The sequence below is a fragment of the Lethenteron reissneri genome, chromosome 4 (genome assembly GCF_015708825.2).
Source record: "Lethenteron reissneri isolate LAM-NWPU_2019-01 chromosome 4, ASM1570882v1, whole genome shotgun sequence".
NCBI classification, from domain to species: Eukaryota; Metazoa; Chordata; class Hyperoartia; order Petromyzontiformes; family Petromyzontidae; genus Lethenteron; species Lethenteron reissneri.
This window is the reverse complement of record NC_083782.1, coordinates 6,486,404-6,506,185: the sequence shown is the minus strand read 5'-3', so window position 1 is coordinate 6,506,185 and position 19,782 is coordinate 6,486,404. Positions and strand designations below refer to the sequence as shown.

General features: G+C 52.6%; 1 protein-coding gene across 12 annotated transcripts in view; it reads right to left on the bottom strand.

Annotated features, from left to right (window-relative positions):
* LOC133349769 (single-stranded DNA-binding protein 2-like) overlaps positions 1–19,782 on the bottom strand; it is a 36,951-nt gene that overhangs the window by 12,682 nt on the left and 4,487 nt on the right. For 9 of the 12 annotated variants that reach the window (XM_061563504.1, XM_061563584.1, XM_061563541.1 and 6 more), the window contains exons 3-13: positions 18,308–18,369; positions 16,030–16,114; positions 14,657–14,731; positions 9,291–9,365; positions 8,287–8,346; positions 7,628–7,694; positions 6,977–7,044; positions 5,036–5,127; positions 3,218–3,266; positions 1,770–1,805; positions 1,392–1,446 (exon numbers count right to left, since the gene is read on the bottom strand). In XM_061563504.1, coding sequence (XP_061419488.1) covers positions 1,392–1,446; positions 1,770–1,805; positions 3,218–3,266; positions 5,036–5,127; positions 6,977–7,044; positions 7,628–7,694; positions 8,287–8,346; positions 9,291–9,365; positions 14,657–14,731; positions 16,030–16,114; positions 18,308–18,369 — 724 coding nt within the window. The remainder of the gene's footprint in view (positions 1–1,391; positions 1,447–1,769; positions 1,806–3,217; positions 3,267–5,035; positions 5,128–6,976; positions 7,045–7,627; positions 7,695–8,286; positions 8,347–9,290; positions 9,366–14,656; positions 14,732–16,029; positions 16,115–18,307; positions 18,370–19,782) is intronic. The other 3 variants (XM_061563523.1, XM_061563560.1, XM_061563578.1) reach the window with 1 other exon arrangement.

The window sequence follows — 19,782 nt, the reverse complement described above, 5'->3', positions numbered from 1 at the left end:
GGGTGACAAGACACCCACGTGACTCCCACGGGATTCTTCCACCCCCTCTACTGGAAGTCAACTGAACGTCAGTAATGGTTTTTATTTAATCTAAAACTAGGGGGGAGTGCGACTCTTAACGGATATCTGGGGTGGAGCGCTCAGTTACTACCTAACTGCAGTGCGGTCCGGCCGGGGCGACTGATGGTCCAGCACTCACTGATCCACTCCAATCGCTCGCTCGCTCACTCACTGGCGGCTAGTCGCTTCCCTGTCACTCTTCTATTGCTACTACCACGGTTACCGTTCCTGTGAACTGAAATTCGTTAACTACTCCATCCATGTTGAGGATTTGGTCGACCAGACCCTGACCGTTTCATTTCATCCTGCACACGGTGTTCAACTACTGCACGGCAGGTCACACTAACTCACCCACCCACCCACTTACCACACTGCAGGTCACAACACCCACCCACCCATTCACCACACTGCATGTCACAACATCCACCTACCCACTCAACACATTGTGGGCCACAACACCCACCCATTCACCAATTCACCCACCCACCACACTGCAGGTAACATCACTCACCCTCCCACCACACTGCAAATCACAACACTCACCCAACCCCTCACCCACCACACTGCAGTTCACAACACCCACCCACCACACTGCAGGTCACAATGCTTCTCTTTCTGCTTCTTCCCTCGCACTGCTTAACTTTCCAAATACCACCCTTGGTCCATTCTCCAAAACTCTTAAACGATAAGTCTGCTCAATTCAATAAACTGTTAAACATCACAACTGATAGTGGAGTGCTGTTTGTTGCCGGCCGTTTGACGTTTTGGGCCTCCGAGCTTGTGCTCAGCAACTGAGTTGAACTATAGAGACAGCCGTTTTTACAAGTAGAAAATAAACAACACTATCAATGAACGTCTGTTTAATTATTAGGTTGTTTAATATTCAGCCTCTGATTTTTCCCCATGTGACACAGATTAACCTGAACCCATAATCGCACTCAAGCTCAGCTGGCACACTCGGCAGTTTGTGTGGCTGCTCGCGTCTGGACGTGTAAGCAGGAGCGGTGAGCGCAATGAACTACGGACCCAGCCATCCAAGTTCGATTCCCGCTCAAGGCCAACTTCAGTGGCGAGTATCTGAAGGGGTCCTGGGATTATCACTTGGTCGACTCGATATTAAATGAGTACCTGGTGCCGCATGAAAATGCCGGTACTGGGGAAAACAACGGCAGCCACGAATGGTTCCGGCAACACCACCCCCTCGTGTGCCGTGCTGGCCTTCATAAGTGCTGCTTGCTCATGGCACTTGTGCTTATTTAGTGGGGGGCATGTTTTCTGCTGCAGTGTCGTGGTAAAGGGGGGGGGGGGCAGAGACACCGTGCGATAGTTACCTCCTGGGCTGGGCATGATCGGGGTTCCGGGAGGACCGCCACTACCAGGGGCACCCTATGGGAGATGCCCACATGCGCGCATACACACGCGCGCACACACAACAAGAGCAGGCATCGTTAACCCCACGAGACGGGCAAAGAGACACGCACATCAACGGCGGAAGACACGGACACCGACACGCACACACGAAGGCGGGCAGCACAAGCAGCACAAGCAAATACGCGCACGCACACACACGCACGTGCGGGGGCACACGCGGACACGAGCAAGCTGGCGCACGAGGACGGCCGCGTGAGCGAGCAAGCACGAACTGCGGAGGAGGGGAGCGAGGCGCGCGCATGGATGTCGAATGGCTCGCGGAGACGTGGAACACATACCCCGTAGCTTCCGGGAGAAGAAGCTGAAAAGGGAGCCTACAAGAAAAAGGACAGGTGGGGGCGGGGGTGGGGAGGGAGGGGGTGGGCGGGGGAGGGAAGAAGGTGAGACAGGAAATAACAAACGGAGGAGACGCCGAGCGACTCGGTGATGGGGCTCGGCCGAGCGAGAGAGACGCAAAGAGGCACGGACGGAATAACATCGGAGGGAAGAGGAACACAGATGGAAAAGCTTCAGTGCAAAATGGAGAGAGAACAGCTGATCACATGGTCACAGGGCGTAACAGTGCCAGGCCGCTTACGGCCCCCAAACCCCCCCACCCCCAAGTGCGGCCCGGGCTGAGGGCATCCGTTCACTCGGTAAACGTTGGACGGCACCGACACCACAGCTGGCGGCCGTGTCGGGCGAAACCATGACACGCGGCCTAGGGTGGTGCGAACCTCGCCAACGCATCGCTAATTTAATTACAAAAGTCACACGCATGGCACAGATGCTGTGATGCTTCCCCCCCAACATCGCGTTTCGTCCTCGGGAAGTGTTCAATTAGCGATGGTAACGTTATGTCCCGAGCCGCACGAACGGGATGACATCACGCAAGCACGGGCATGACATCATCGCCTTGGCCGGCAAACCCTTCAGTGCTGATTTTTATCGGAAATCAATCTGCCCTCGGTGTTATCCATGGCAATTCCGTAATGGCAACACAACTTGAAAAAAAAATCCGTTCAAATAATTATCTCATTATCTTCAAGAGAGATTTATCATGACCCCCACCCCACACCCCCATCACAAAATAGAGCAAACGCAGCAATATTTTTTAAATGATACGCACGAGTTACCACGTCACTTAGCATCCACCCCGGTTCCGATAGAGCAGTGGTTCTCAACCTTTGTTGGCGACTGCACCTTCCCCCCTTGTTGAATTGAATTTATTTTCAACCGAGTAGGACCACCCCTTGCCTGACCCAACATGGTTCTGAGAAATAAATGTACGAATAATGAACATCAATATGTTAACCATTTGTTCGTTTTGTGAGGTTACACTAAGTAACCGCAAACGAGTAATAAAAACGGACGCTTGCATTGCGCGACGCAATTCGTTCGCGCTCGCTGGTTACTCTTGGAAACCCACATTGTTGACGATCAATGAGTTAAGGTCTTCAATATAGTCCGAGGTTGCCATGCGGATTTACATTTTATCGCAGTTATTTTATATTGGCAGATTCACACGTCATTACACACACCAATGACTCCCGCGGATTATACATTTTCACGTAAAATCGCTTTGTGTACACCCCCTGGGGGACATTGCCGGTTGAGAACCACTGCGGTGGGAGACGACAACGGGCAAACGGTGCGACGCGAACGGCCGCCGGCACGAGGCCCAAGGTGTGGCGACAGACGCGCGAGGCCGGCTGTGAAATTTCGGAGCGGGCCGGGAGGGACCCACCGAGTTTGGGTTGGAGGCGTTAGGCCATGGACGTCCGCCGCCGGGTCCCCTGCGAAGGAACACGGGGGAGGGGGAAGGAGGATTACCAAACGCGACCACAACCGGCGCCGTTCACCGCAATATATACACACAGCGATTGTCATTTGGTATTATTATATTAGCCGCTTGTGCACCCAGCAAAAGGTCTCACCGAGTCTCAACTCTTTTTCACGAGGGGGGGGGGGGGAAGGGGTGCGGGGCGATTGTTGTTGTTGCTGCTGCTGCGGTTGCTGTGCATGTAATCCAGATCGAGTAATTTGCAGGAAACCAGTGACATTGTGCGTGTGCGTTTTTTAGCAATGAGAGACCACCGGAGGGAACCCATGCAAAACAAGGAGAGGCAGCAGAGTCAGAAATGTAACCCAGGCTCTTCCTGCAGTGAGGCACGAGCGTTGCCACTGCGTCGTCACCCGGCGATGATATACGATACGATGAAGAAAACTGTATCCGCCCGTAATGCGAAATTCTTTGATATTTTGATTATTATAATTTTCAAAAATTTTATTGTCTGAACAAAAAGGTTCTAAGAAAACTTGAGATTAAAGTTGTAAATAAACTCGCGCTATACCCGTTAAAATAGCGCTGTGCCAAAAGTTCGACGGACTAATTAGAGACATGCCAGTCACGTGACAACACCACATTTAAACTTAGATCAGCGTGATACGAGAGGACGGTTTTTCGTACAATACGAGGTCACGACGCCTCATTGCCGAAATTAGTTTTTCCTTTGGTCATTGAGGTAACTACCCACCCCCTCCGGTCACTGACTCCTCTATTCCCGGTCACTAGAGCTCTCACCCTGGTTACACAAAACACACTTGACCACAGTACTGTATTGTCACAATCATAATCACAGCTGTTTAACAAAAAAATTATATAAAATATATATTGCGGAAGTATTTAGGAAACAAACACAAATTACATAACAGTTATAGGGATTTAGCCCACTCTGCTAAACGCTTTCCAACTGAAGTTGGCAAAATGGCGGTTGCATGACATCACAGTTTCCGCAGTTCATTCGGTTATTTAATTATTCATGCGTGGCTTGGGTTGCATCATAAAACATGGCAGGATGTAACGCCACAACCGTTAAGAAGGCTCGTTGGCAGCCTCATGTCGAGTGAACTGCAGTGGAAGAACTTTTAATTGAGTCTTTTATTCGCACTGGGGAGTACAGCAAAGCGCAATATACACAGTGCAATAAAAATGCAATGTACACTTACGACAAATTATATCACGTCGCAGCTGTCCCCGCGTGCCACAAGGTTTGAAGCAGCTACCGGCCAGCAATTGGGCAATTAGTCCGTCAATAGAGAGCAATGCATCCAAGCGGTTTCACCCAATTAAGTAATTGGCGAGCGATTGATCAAATTTGGCAGATTTCGACCGTGACGCCGTCAACACGAATCCTACTCCGTTTCTAATAACGTCACGGGATCTTTCACGTGCACTATTGCCCGAAGGGACAGCTGCCATCGGTGGGTCCCTAAGGCTAAAACAGCAGCGTGCTACGAGACACTTGCTACGTCGTGGACGTAAAATGCAAGTTTGTTGTTGCCGTTTAAGCAGACGTCGCGTATTTACGGATAACGCAGCCGTACACCTGTAAGTGCGCGGAGCAGCGTGAATGTGGGGGGGGGGGGGGGAAGGGTGTGGAGAATGGGGAAGGTGGGGGGGGGAAGAGGGGGGTGTTGGGGGGAAGGGGGAGGTGTGGGGGTAGGGGGAATGGGGTGCAGTTGGGGGAAGAGGGGGCTGGTGGGGGGGGTGCATCGGCCTTACATGCTGACTCCAGGCATCGCGGGGCCCCCTAGCGGAGTGTGCGGGGGCCGCACTCCTCCCCCGTAGCTTTGCATGGGGAACCACGGTTCTGCCTGCACGGACACACACCAGGACACACACCAGGACGCACGTTTTAGCGGCAACCAAATCACCTTACTGTGCGTCGGAGCGCAGAAGCTAAGCAGGGTTAAGGTTGGTTAGTACTTGGATGGGTGACCACCAGGTCTTGCCAGGTGTTGTAGGCGTGGGGCTGCGAGGTGGCCAGGAGATGGCCGTGCTGAGTGTCACCCCCGCGTATGGGTGGTGGTGGTGGTGGTGCTGGTGGGTTTTCTCCGAGGTTCCTCCCGCACGCCAAACACTCATTAAAGGAATTGGGCAAACATCGCGCTGAAGCAGGACCCTCCTGAAAAAAGAGTCTTGAGACTCAGTGAGGCTGTCCATGGGGTAAATGATTGCCATCGTTCATGACAGGGCCCACAGAGGGCACGAACCCCACCCCCCCCCAACCCAGCTCCTCCGATTGGAACACCGCCACTTGTTCCAGAAGGCAAATACCAACCCAACAGCTCTCACGCACACACTGAGATTCCTACAGTGAAGATGAACCAAACCAATGCTGGGATCTTACCTACAGAACTAATTATACAGCCTAGAGTTCAAACCTAGGTGGAGTAATCAAGCATTAAAATAATACGGATTCAGTCAATTATTTCTTTCCCCAGCATTACGCTGCCCGTGTCATGTGATGAGACAAAAGGTCTGCGAAAACCTCTCGCAGTGCAACCCCCCTTCGTATTTACAGAGAACGGCACCCACGGAAGCGGATGTCACAGAGCTACCGCCGAGATCCCGTCACGTGACCTCTGCTACACATCGTAGAGGGGGCTGCACTTTGCCACCTGCTCTGCCATGGAGAGTAACGTTCGTCGTGCGATGGGCATACTGCGATTTTTTTTTTAATTATCAAGAGTTGGCATTTGTCCTGAATCAAGTGCAGAACCAAATTGAATGCAATTTTTTTTTGGGGGGGGGGGGTATTTTCCTGCAGTCATAGGTGACGGGGCTAACCTAGAGAGATCAATGCTAGGGGGTGTAATGATGCCTTTGTTCATCGATTCATCGATCAATATATATAGTTTGAACATTTATGCAAATTGCACGCAGTGTTATAAATACGATCCGCATAATTATGGCAAGGAGGTGTACAGAAGCATGAGAATTGAGGAAAAACGTTCACGATACAAGGGAGGCAGAAAAAAAACAAAAAAATCATCGATGCCCGATTGCAATTGCGGTCCTCGATCGCGACAATCCATCAAATCATCACAGCCCCAGCGAGTACAAAACAAAAATCCCTCTGTAGATTGAACTCGGTCCGCTGGGTTCGTAGCGCAACGCACTAACCAGAACACTACCGCTCCCCACTAACGGATACACACACACATGTGCGTGCGTCCATAACAGTCGCGCCGAGAGAACAGGCAATTCCTAGGAGTTGTGTAAAATGAGAATTGGGCGAGGGGGTCTTTAGCGGCGACGCAACACACGCCTGTCGCTGCAACTCGATTCAACACGAATGCGGGCCACAATGGAATCTTTTCGATAAAAAAAATTACTCGAATTGAAATATTCCATCTTGATTCGAAGCTTTCGTGACTGCAGGAACCCATACTCTGGTTCTTTCGGTAAAGTCACGTAGGTAGAGAATGAAATCAAATAAATCACGACGTTTCGGGCGCAACACAAGCATCCATCATCAGGTGGGAAAGCATATTTTGATCTCGATCGATTGGCCAATGGCTTTCTGAGATTTTACTTTCATTGGTGGCAATTAAAGTGGCAGCGCAGTGCTGCTCTGCACGAAGAGCGCGATGATAAAAGAAAACTGTCGGGTTACTTCAAAGCAACAATGGAAACCGATCGCCGACGCTGTTGCATCACCTGAGGTCCCATGGGCGCCATCCCCCGCGGAGGAGTCATCCTCTGGATAGGGCCCATCCCAGCATGCCCTGCATCCACAACACGTATGAGGGGGGAGGGCAGCAGTCGTGAAAATCGAGCATGCGCCTCGAATGGATGAATGAATGGGGACAACATCGGCCAAGTCTAGTGTCTTGAGATGACGGTCACATGTAAATCCACATCGTATTGTGACTGCATGCATTTATGTTGAATTTATTCGCACCGTACGTAGCCAACCATGCTAATAGGAGATGCGGGGTTGATTGTAGGGTTGATGGTGATGAGATTTTGTATGGCCAAGGGCAACGATTACAGATTCAGTTCTAAGTGATTTCACCACTCAGCTGCTTTAATACGTAGCAATAATAATAATAATACTGATATTTTATAATTGGGTCACTGATGCTAATAGCATCCCATAATGCTGTACATTAATTACATATAAGGACCAAACCCCAATACACAGCCACTACCAAGCAAATGAAAACCACTACTGCTACCAAGAAAAAAAAAACTGAATAAGTAAATTAAGAAAAAAAATCAGAAAAACGTTAGCGCAACAAATAAATTTGACCATGAGGTTACATCCGCCTCCAAATATATGCTTGGTCACGGGGCGGGGAAACTCACCGGGCTGGCGAGTCGGGTCCATGGTGCTGGGCATGAGCGGCTGTGGCCCCGGCATTCCACCCATGCCCTGAGCGGAGCGAGGCAAACACAGACGCAGCAGAGAGCGGCCACACGACGGACTACCGTCAAACAGGGGCAAGCACCACCCTCGGTGACAAGCGCGGTGCACGAGCCGCAAGTGGGAGGATTGTGGCGTGCGTGGTGTGCTTGGGGTGTATGTGTGGTGTGTGTGTGGAGTGTTCGTGGTATGTGTGGTGTGTGTGTGGTTTCATATGGATGTGTGTGTGGTTTCATATGGATGTGTGCGTGCGAATTTGATTGGTGTGTTGTGCGGCTTGTATAATGTTGTCAATGTATTGCTCCGTGTATTGCATTTTGTGTGTGGTTGTGCCGTGTGTGTGTGTGCCATGTGTGTGAGATCCTGCCATGTGTGTGTGCGCGCAATTTGTGCCGTGTGCGTGTGTGGTTGTGCCGTGTGCGTGGTTGTGCTGTGTTGTGTGTGGCTCCCTCGTGTGTGTAGTAGTGTCATGTTTGTGTGGTCGCGTGGTGTGTGGCTGTGTGTGGATGCATTGCGGTTGTACGTGCAACACAGCTCTGTGGTTGCGTGTCTGTGCTGTGGTTGTGTGGTAGCGCCGTGGGGTTCTGTCGCGGTGCGTCACCTGTCCGGGCATGCGGTGAGGTCCCCGTGGGCCCCCGGGGAAGCGCGGAGACATGAACGCCTGCAGCGGAAGAGACATCATAGCAAGCGGACAGCATCCCCATCAGCTCCACCCACGTCCCCCCCCCACCCGTACTCAGCCCAACTAGTGCCGGCACGATTCATCGATTATACAGATTATTCTTTCATTGTCGATTAATCAAGATGGCCGCGGGGGCTTGGATGTCAGAGCGCCGAGTTGGCACCGATGAGATCCTGGGTTTGAACCGGGGTTTCAGCCGCCCGTGGTTAAACCAAATTTTTTCGTGTAGCGAGTCAACAATCTCTGCCCGTTCACCAACGACCGAACAAAAAAGAGGCCCATCATGCAAAATATGGTTCCGCGCTTAATTGGGCTAAATTTGAGACGTCGGTTTCAATGTCACGCGGTTCCAATCATGCGTGGCAATATTTTCAGGAGCCAAATGCCAACGTCGAGGTCTACTCGCCACGACGAGCTGGCGGCTTCAGGAGAGAGTTGGTGCAGTTTTGCTATTCTCTGTTGAAGCAGCACAGACTGCTGTATGGTCCATAGTTGGAGTTGCATGGCCACAATCACACTTCTGTGGCTTGTGTTTAATTGTCCATTCACGACATTGTCATGCAATGAACATTGTGGCAGGGCGGGTGGGAAAGTGGGCCGAGAAAATTAAGTAATGCCACTCCGTCACACCTGGTTAAAATTTACATTGATGGTGAAGAGGACCACAATGCACTTCTTTGGGAAAGGCCAAGCACTTTTAAATCAGGGAAGAAATTAAAACCCGCGATTAAACACACGAATAGAGTCTCGCGTGCTGACATTGTTTCCATTTCCACAAATAAAACGCAAACTAATTGCGAAGTTTAATCCATAGCATGGAAGCCACATTCTATAGGCGAATCGATTATTTAATTAGTCAGTCATTGCAGCCGTACGCGTAATACTACCCGAGTGTGTGTGTGTGTGCGCGCGCGTTCACGTACCTGTGCATGCGGACCCATCATTCCAGGCCCTGGTGGGGGTTGTGGGTGAGGGGAATGCTGGGAGCCAGGAGGACCCTGAAAAAAGCACAAAGGTCCCCCATATAGCCTAAACAGACCTCTAGGACAAGTGCTGTTATAGCGAGCAGCACCCATTAAGGGTGGCACGGCACACGACGGAACGGTGTTGCCAGCACCACGCCCGGCCGCCTCTCGTTTCCCGAGAGTTGAGGTTCACAATTCTGCTCGCTCTCCCGATAACCCGTGAGCGGTTTATCCGTGCCGTAGATTAATTATTGGCGCTGGCAGAAAAACATCTTGGAAGTGCACAGGGGTTTAATTAGCTGCTCCTCACTCGTTGCGGATGGGTGACCAGAGTGCCCACGCCTTTTGTGTTTTTGTTTGTTGTCCTTCCCCGCACCTCCGATTAGCACGGTTGGGTACGTACGGCGCAAAAGAAATTCAACATCCATATACATCACCTACACGTCGGTCGGGAAGCAAACGGACAGCGAACTCTACAAATGTACGTGCATTTTCCACCGTCCGTAATTTTTTTTTCTGGGTCATCCCTCGCCACTCCCCCCCCCATTTTACCTCGGATAATAGTGAAGTGACCGCATCACACCCATGGCATGGAACGATGCACATCCAAATTGGCCGTGTAAGAATGAATTGTTCAAAGTTTAAGCGAAACCAATGGAGCAAGCAAAGCTGTTACATGAGACAGATCGACAAGAAACGCTCCGAATGAGTCGGTAAAAACGAGATAAAAAAAGACTTAAATCGTGACGGGCATAGCAGCTAAAAAAAGTGAGAATTCACTCAACTGCGGTGGTAGCGGGGTAACGTTTGCGTTCCCATTACACAAGAATACAATAACGACAACAACAACAAGAAGCCATTCACCACTCAGCGGCGATGACGTCACCACAGCACTTTGTGCCAGGCGAGGTGCACTACCGAGACCACGTACCGCAACACCATCGACCAAACAACGCGCCGCAATACGGCACAATCAACGTCACAGATTCACGACAAATATTTTCTAAATGACACCGAAACCAAACAGTTTTTTTTTTCTTTAATCTGCCACAATGCAGGCGGCAAACTCTCGACAAGACATGACCCCCACCCTGACCGGCTGCCCCCCCCCCCCACCTCCCTCAACGACCCCATTTTCCTGCACGACGTGTACTCGTGCAAGCTGCATTTGCCAATGGAGTGGGGGGGGAGGTGCCCTTCGAGGTTGCGGTTTGGAGCAGCAGGGGTGGGAGGGAGGGGGAGGGGAGGGAGCAGGGGGCCGATGATTTTTTTCCCGGGGAGCAAGCAGCGAGCTAGAGCGCAGAGTGCCCCCGTGGTCGTCAGTGACGCAATCACTTCCTGCATTAGCCTGGAGCCCCGAGGGAGCGATCTCCGCCCATGTTTGGTCAAAAAAAAATCCACAACCGCCTACACCACCACCTCCTCCCTGCGCTACGACCATCACAACCGCCTCCACCACCACAACCGCCTCCACCACCACAACCGCCTCCACCACCACAACCGCCTTCACCACCACAACCACCACCTCCCTGCGCTATGACACACCACAACCGCCTCCATCACCACAACCGCCTCCACCACCACAACCGCCTCCACAAACACAACCACCACCTCCCTGGACTACGACCACCAACGCCGCTGCTACCACAACCGCCTCCACCACCACCGCTGCCTCCCTGCGCTATGACCACCATCACCACCACCACCTCCCTGCGCAACGACAACCACCACCGCAGCCGTCGCCACTACAAAAGCCTCTACCACCACCACAACTGCCTCCACCACCACCACCACCGCCGCTGCCGCCTCCCTGCGCTACAACCACTCCACTCCACCTTGCCGCTCGACACCCACATCCCCTCGTTCGCCTGAAATACATTTCCTGAGTTGCATGCAAAGGAACAAAATAACCATTCGAGCAGTCCTGGAGAATATACCTAGATAAGTAAGCAGAAGAAAACATGCCCTCCTTCAATCGTTACCCGCCCCTTCGCAGAACTAAATATATATTTACACATCCCGTCAACCAAACGGTCTTCTGGTAGTGAAAATTTTCCGCTGAATTGGCTCAACACAAAGTCCAAAGACTTGCATGTCAACCCTACGACTCGGTGGGATACACTTTACATGAGCCATGTGACCCATAAACTGGAATAGAGACCCATAGACTTGAATAGAAACCCAGAGACGTTGGAAGACGCCTGGAGACTCCATTCTAAAAAGCCAAAAAGTCCATTTCTCTTTGATAGGGTCAGCAGCTCACGATCCTTTCTCTATTTGCTTGCATCCCACGCTTCCTCTCTCGTCACGTCCACTACCCTCAATCCACTGCTGGACGACGGCTTCCCCACGTTTGCGCGGGGTCGTGGGTCGCGGGGGGTTTTGGGGGGCGTGGGGGGAGACTCGACCATGCTTCGCCACGCCGGTCAGCGCGGGTTTGGGTGAAGGCGAGGCAGCGTAGACAAGGCAGCGTAGACAAGGCAGCGTAGAACTAGGCAACGTAGACAAGGCAGCGTAGAACTAGGCAGCGTAGAACTAGGCAGCGTAGACAAGGCAGCGTAGAACTAGGCAGCGTAGACAAGGCAGCGTAGAACTAGGCAGCGTAGACAAGGCAGCGTAGACAAGGCAGCGTAGAACTAGGCAGCGTAGACTAGGCAGCGTAGAACTAGGCAGCGTAGAACTAGGCAGCGTAGACAAGGCAGCGTAGACAAGGCAGCGTAGAACTAGGCAGCGTAGACAAGGCAACGTAGAACTAGGCAACGTAGAACTAGGCAACGTAGAACTAGGCAGCGTAGAACTAGGCAGCGTAGAACTAGGCAGCGTAGAACTAGGCAACGTAGAACTAGGCAGCGTAGACAAGGCAGCGTAGACAAGGCAGCGTAGAACTAGGCAGCGTAGACAAGGCAGCGTAGAACTAGGCAGCGTAGACAAGGCAGCGTAGAACTAGGCAGCGTAGACACGTAGACAAGGCAGCGTAGAACTAGGCAGCGTAGAACTAGGCAGCGTAGAACTAGGCAGCGTAGAACTAGGCAGCGTAGAACTAGGCAGCGTAGAACTAGGCAGCGTAGAACTAGGCAGCGTAGAACTAGGCAGCGTAGAACTAGGCAGCGTAGAACTAGGCAGCGTAGAACTAGGCAGCGTAGAACTAGGCAGCGTAGAACTAGGCAGCGTAGAACTAGGCAGCGTAGAACTAGGCAGCGTAGAACTAGGCAGCGTAGAACTAGGCAGCGTAGAACTAGGCAGCGTAGAACTAGGCAGCGTAGAACTAGGCAGCGTAGAACTAGGCAGCGTAGAACTAGGCAGCGTAGAACTAGGCAGCGTAGAACTAGGCAGCGTAGACAAGGCAGCGTAGAACTAGGCAGCATAGAACTAGGCAGCGTAGACAAGGCAGCGTAGAACTAGGCAGCGTAGAACTAGGCAGCGTAGAACTAGGCAGCGTAGACAAGGCAACGTAGAACTAGGCAGCGTAGAACTAGGCAGCGTAGACAAGGCAGCGTAGAACTAGGCAGCGTAGAACTAGGCAGCGTAGAACTAGGCAGCGTAGAACTAGGCAGCGTAGAACTAGGCAGCGTAAGACAAGGCAGCGTAGAACTAGGCAGCGTAGAACTAGGCAGCGTAGAACTAGGCAGCGTAGAACTAGACAGCGCAGAACTAGGGCGCAAGGACGGCTCTTGCCGCCCAGCACGTCGCCCCAAGGAGCCCAACAACGAGAACCCTGCTTGGTGCATGGCAGCCTCCTCATCCAAGCACGATCCAGGCTCGGCGTTCTGCTCGGCTTGAGACCCGACGGGACCGGGGCGCGTCGCCGGGGAGGTTTGGCCACGGGGCGACGCTCGAGCCAAAAAAAAAAACCGCGCGGACGTCAACGCTCGCTCGCGCGCTTTTCTCGCCGTTACAATTTCGGCGCTGGCACCAAATCTTGATCATCGGCGATTGCGACCGCAAGGCCACCGTGCCCCCACTGCTGCGTGTGGGTGTGCGGCAAGCCACACGCTCACAGCCTGGTCACTCGCAGCAATGCACTCGCCCTCCCTTCCCACCCTCCACCCCCGCCGCCACCACCAACCGATAACCCCCCCCCCCGATCCGAGGTCTTTGGAAAATGTAAAAACAAACAGGAAGTGTTGCGTTCCACCAGCAGAGCAAACCCTAAATACGGGGCCATTAGTGGCACTCAACATCCTGCCCGAGTATTAGAGGACGCCCCTACCGCGATTGGAGACTCGGGGCCTCTACGCCTGGTAATTAAGGGTGGAGTTATCTATTGTTACCATACTTAAACCATGCTGGAGAATGTGGTTTGGGTGGGAGGGGGGGGGGCATAGAAGCACGGTACAACAGATTTCGCTGCACTTGCGTCCAAGCCGAGCATCACGTAGCACAGCCACCACCTACGTTATTCTTGCGCGCGCAGTGGTCGCCCCAATCACGAGCTCACCAGGCTCGACAACGCTTAGCTTTCGAGAGCCGGCAGAATCGGATCGGGCGCGTCCCGGGGTGATTCGGCCATCGCTGCGATGCGCCACGCTCCATCGTCGACGCTCCCCGCCTTCGCCAAACCCACGCTGGACCAGCGCGGTGAGGAATGCCGCTGGTACATTAACCGCGACACACGCTGCCTGCTTCAGGGCAGGCGGACGTACAAAAGCCCCATGGCGTCTTAAGCAAGAGCAGGCCATCGAGTGCCGGCGTCGTGGTCAACGCTTTGCCAAATTCGGAAACGGCACCGCCGGTCACCATTTCTTCAAGGCAGCCCCCCCTCTGCCTATATGGAAAGTCACCACGCTTGCACATTCGCAGCATTCAAATCTACACCGACTTTTAATAGCCCACTTCTTCCTTAAAGGGCCCTTCCCCCACTTCTTTCGCCCGACTTCCCGGCGACACCGAGCTTGGCTCCCGCACCTCGGGGTCACGGTGAAATAGCCGCCCGCCCCCCCCGCCGCCCACTCCCCCCGCCGCCCACCCCCACGCGATGCGTGGAGGCCCACATCCAGCAGTGGATGGGTACCGCTGGCACAATTGGCTTCGTGCTCATCACAGAAAAAACCCACGGCGGTTCTCATGCGCCGCGTTTCAACGCGCCCGCCCGTCAGGCGCAAGGATCACCATTCGTCGACACGGATCGCCGTTTATATTTTTTGGACTGTAACCCAATTCTTGCACCTCACTCGCGGACAACTGTAAGCCCTGTACGAGACGTAAATTACCGTCGTTAAGGAACAGAATCGAATTGAGAAAAACAAATAATAATTCACTCGTACCCACCCCCCTTCCCCGTAATCTGCGAATATCCTCGGTGTGCAGAAGGGCAGGTGACTCACCTGGTAGAATCCTGGGGGAATTCCATCTCCCGGCGGGAGATTTCCCAGAACGGGGCTTGCGGCAGCTGCTGCCGTCTGGAAACGACAGTGCACGTACGGAAACAGTTAGCGTCGATCCGGGCGACGCTGTGCACGTGTATACAGCATCCATACTCATCCTCCAACTGCTGGCTTCATTCAGGGGTGGTTCCCCGCTAAATCGCTTCTCTTAACAAAACCCATTTATTTCAACTCCGATAGAAATTTGGCGAATTCACAGGCTGTTATTTCCATTGCTTTATATACCAGCACGTTTCTTCTCTCCGTGGCGAGTCTATGGGTCTCTGCGCAAGTCTGTGTGGATCTCTATGCGAGTCCACGGGTCTCTGCGTGATTCTGTGCGCCTCTGTGCGAGTCTATGGGTCTTGGTGCAAGTCTCCGTAGCCCTTCCCATTGCATCTCCTTGGCTCCAATCCTCAATACGGTGGACACGGGGGGGCGGTGACGCGACCCACAGGTAGTGCGCGTTCACCAATTGTAGCAAGAGGTTCATGATTCGAAACCGGCGGGCGCCCCCCCCCCCCCAATCTTTAACACGCGAGTGCGCAATAAACGTAGCCGTCGCGACAACAATACGACGCGCCGAAGCCGCTGTTGGCCGCTTTTCGGTGGACGTTAAAAAGACCCAGTGGCGTCATTTGCCACCGTTTAGCCGTTGCGTGCCGGAGTCATCGGTGCAAATGTGACGTATCACCACCCGCAATGAGTGTCAATCAACTGGAAATGTGCGTAACGACAATTTGGCGCGACAAAGTTTAGCACAGAGATACACACACCGTGTCAACCCATACAGTTTACCCCGTATTCTTGTACAGGGAAAATTAGTTCAGGTCCATACGGCGTACAGCCGTTTCAATACGGACTTTTTTTGTTTGTTTCTGTTTCTCCCTTGTGATGGGACTTTGTAGGATGAACTTTGAGATGTATCGGGGCACAGGCTGACCAACAAGATCTGAATTGGACTGTGATTAGGGATTGACAGGTATGGATACACGACGTTTCGCTCAAAACTGCGCCAAGACGCAATAAAACCGGTGGGCTGCGTCAATTAGAACTGGTGGGGCAGAACCAATTAGAACAGAGCCGAGCTGAAACAATGAGTGATAATTAGCGCAATCAAAACACTTGTACGCCCGACTTCACTTGTTTGGCTGCGTCGTAGGTGGGGGGGTGAAGGGCCTTAACGTAGTCCTAACCCACACACTATGAATCATCGGGCGGTCCGGCACAAACCCACGCGTTAACGAAAACACGCATTGTACGTATTGTCACAGAGCAGCAACACTGGTGCGCTTGTGTGTGTGTGTGCGTGGTGGCCGCGTGGTCGTCCTCACGTAGTCGTGGAAGGCCTTCGCCTCGCTCGAGTGCTCGCATGTCTCCCTGCGTTCAGGCGCGGCGCAGTAGAGGTCCCAGAAAACGCTGCGCGGACATCAGACAACGCCACGGGGGGAGGGGGAGGGAGGAGAGCCGTCAGAACGACACAACACAGCCGTGGGGGTGTCACAACGAGACAACGCCACGAGGGGGGTGGGGGGGGTGGTCACAACGAGACAACGCCATGAGGGGGCGGGGGGGGGGTGGTCACAACGAGACAACGCCATGAGGGGGCTGGGGGGGTGGTCACAACGCCACGACGGGGGGAGGGGTCAGACAGCTACACGCCAAGCACAGGGTTACGAACAACCACAGGTCAAGTGCCACTTTCCTTCTTTAAATGCTTTGCATCTTTTTATCCAACTAGCACCGCCCGCTTATTTGCATGGGATACACAGCCGGGGTGGAGGGGAGGTGGGTGGAGGGAGAGTAACGTCAGCCCAGCACGCGAACCACTACCCCGACTCAGCTCTGTGGGATATGGGGGCGTGACGTCATAGCGCAGATGTGCGCACAGTACATTTCTGCCATACCGTGATATTTTATAAGTTTCAGGAAACAAGCTAACTGGCATTGGCCAAACGTCCCCGTGCTAAAAAAATTACCTGCAAGTTACTCATTTGGGATTACGCACAGAAGCAACGGCGTCTCCTACTGATACAACTTGGCAGAGCCCTCACCTAAATAAGCGATTCGAGAGTCAGTGAGGCTCTCCTGGCTAAACCAGGCGGAATAAGTTTCACAGGAATGCCGTAAAGACGATTGCTTTAGGCCGTGCCAGACTAGCCTACTTATACGTTACACAGGGTTTTACCTGCAGGCACCGGTGAGATAGCAAGCTGAACGTTAATTTCATAGCATGTGTCCCATTACGGCAAAGGATGGAAACGACATGTACATTGCTGCAATAATCCATGGTACAAAAGGACACGTGCCACGTACACTCCGTGCGCCAGCCAACAGCTGAGGCCGGCAGTAAATGTGGGGCATTGAGATTGTGTGTACGTATGTGTGCATGTATTTTGAACTTCTTTCGCACGGCCAACCGTTCTAATCTGAAGTGCAATTAGCCTGTGAAGGCCAATATCGTTGCGTCTTGGACGATCATCGCGGGTGGAGCCAGCTAGGGCTTGGCGCCCACCGGGGTTTTTGTAAGGTGGCCTGGAGGTGGCATGGCGTGGTTTTGTAAGGTGGCAAGGTGTGGTGGTTTTGTAAGGTGGCATGGTGTGGTGGTTTTGTAAGGTGGCAAGGTGTGGTGGTTTTGTAAGGTGGCAAAGTGTGGTGGTTTTGTAAGGTGGCAAGGTGTGATGGTTTTGTAAGGTGGCAAGGTGTGGTGGTTTTGTAAGGTGGCAAGGTGTGGTGGTTTTGTAAGGTGGAATGGCGTGGTGGTTTGGTAAGGTGGCCTGGATGTGGCATGGCATGGTGGTTTTGTAAGGTGGCAAGGTGTGGTGGTTTTCTAAGGTGGCATGGCGTGGTGGTTTGGTAAGGTGGCCTGGATGTGGCATGGTGTGGTGGGGTTTTCTCCGGGTCCTCCGGTTTCCTCAAAAAAGCTAAAACACTGAATGGAATTGGTGAAAAATCCCGCCCGATTCGGTACCCTCCTGAAAGACTGTCTTGAGACTCTACGTGGATTTTCTGTCTAAATAAACGTGTGACATTAATATTCAATCCATCATCACTCAGATGGTTGTTTGTATTGATACTAAATGACAGGAGTCTAAATAAACACCCAGACAGAGATTTAACTCAGGTATCACTACTGCTGGTGGGCCGGCTTTGTGAAGCGTTCAAAACCCACATTAAACGCACGCAGAATTTAACCAACACACCACCAAGGTACGCACCGCACATGCGAAAGCTCTCGGCCTCATCCATCTTTCCATTTGCGTTCGGTTCTCTCGTCAGTTGCAGACATTGGTTTAATTTAAAATGCAAAACAATTTACACCAACGGGAAGACAACCAGAAAACATCCTCAATTGTGGCGAGACGTCTTTTCCTCCCCACCCCCCCCCACCAAGTCCATCTGCCAGCCACCGTCAGGGGTCACAGGGCACCGGCTTTGGGTCCTTTTCACAACTCCGTCGCCAAAAGCATTCACACGCACAGCGCGCACGGCACTGCCAGCTACGAACGAGGAGGGGGGGGCGGGGAGGGGGGGGCTCCCTTTGTTCCAAGCCAAAGCGGGGGGCACGTGCATCGTGGCCGCCTGCTCTGGCTGTGTCTGTGCGGCACTCACCACCACCACGAGTGTAGGAACCCCGGCGGTTCACCCAGAGTTATGTTCTTTTCCCATCGGATCTGTCACACGCACACAAAGACAAAGATCCCCCACCGCGTAGCCGTGAACAGACTGTTGGGGCGAGTGTTGTCAGCGAGCAACTATGAAGGCCGGCACGGCACACGCGGTTGTGGGTTGGCCAGCACCACGCCCAGCCGCCGTTGTCTCCCTAGCGGCGATGCTTAGACACCGTACCAGGTACTCATTTATGGCCGAATCGACCCAAGGGAGGCCCAACTCCAGTTCAGATATTTGTTACCGGTGATGGCCGTGAGCAAGAATCAAACTCGAGTCGTCGGGTTCATAGCGCAGTTGCGCTAACCACTGCGTCGACGCTCCCCAACGCACACACATGCATCTTAACATTAATCATAGTCATCATCAGCCATGTTCACTTCACTGCTGGATGAAGCCCTGCCACCCCCTCCTCCCCCCATTGCCCTCAAGGCTTAATTTCTCACTGCTAAATTTCCTAGTTGCTGGAAGCCTGGAGTAGGCACATTGACTCGTAACCACAAAGATCACCCGTATAGTCTTTAACAGACCGTTGGTGGCCAGCACCACGCCCGACCGCCTTTGCTAGTAACCACACAAACCGAGGGGCGCGATTTACTAGATGTGGTGTGCTGGGGTGGAGTGGGGGGGGGGGTCTCTGACCCGCACAGACCCAGCTGGAATTTAGCCCTGGCCTCTCCCCCAAGCCGTCGCCCACTCTCGCGGTCCCTGCGACGCAGCAATCCACTTAGCGTCTCCGCGTACACGCAGCTGATTTCATCGCTCGCATATCCGCAGACGACACTGTATCGCGCGTGCTATCCCCTCCTTTTGGCCGTTACTCTGATGTCACGCATGCCCACCGCCAGTGATCGCTCCGTCTGTTTGCACGTCTCTTTGTTGAACTTCTTTCGCATCGTACGTAGCCAACCGTGCTAATCGGATCCGTCTCCTAATGGGAGATGTCTCCTATGCAAGCACCTCCTACTTCCTCCCATCTAAATAAGGATTATGATCAAGATTTTTACTTTATTAACAATAAAAATTATGCCAATGCGTTCCATTTTGTCTTAATCAATGTAATTGCGTGCATGCATCTCTCCGTGCATATTTGCAAACCTAACCATTTCCCAGTTCCTTCGTTGATGTCCAGGTTTGTGATCATAATGGGTGGTAAGCGCCGATTAATAAAAAGGAGGTTTTTTTTCTCTGGTCACATTGCTATGATGCGTTTCATTATTAGGTTCAACTTTCCAAAATCACTCCCGTCCATCTCTCGTGCAAATCTTTAACTCATTATTTTCATCCTTGATCCGTTTTAAAATTTGCCCTAGATTCTCATGATCTGCTGCGTATTCCCGTTTGTGCCCCACCTCTGAAGGACATCTACCATTGTTTTCTCGCACAAAACATTTCACTTCGCTCCCGGTTATCCTGAG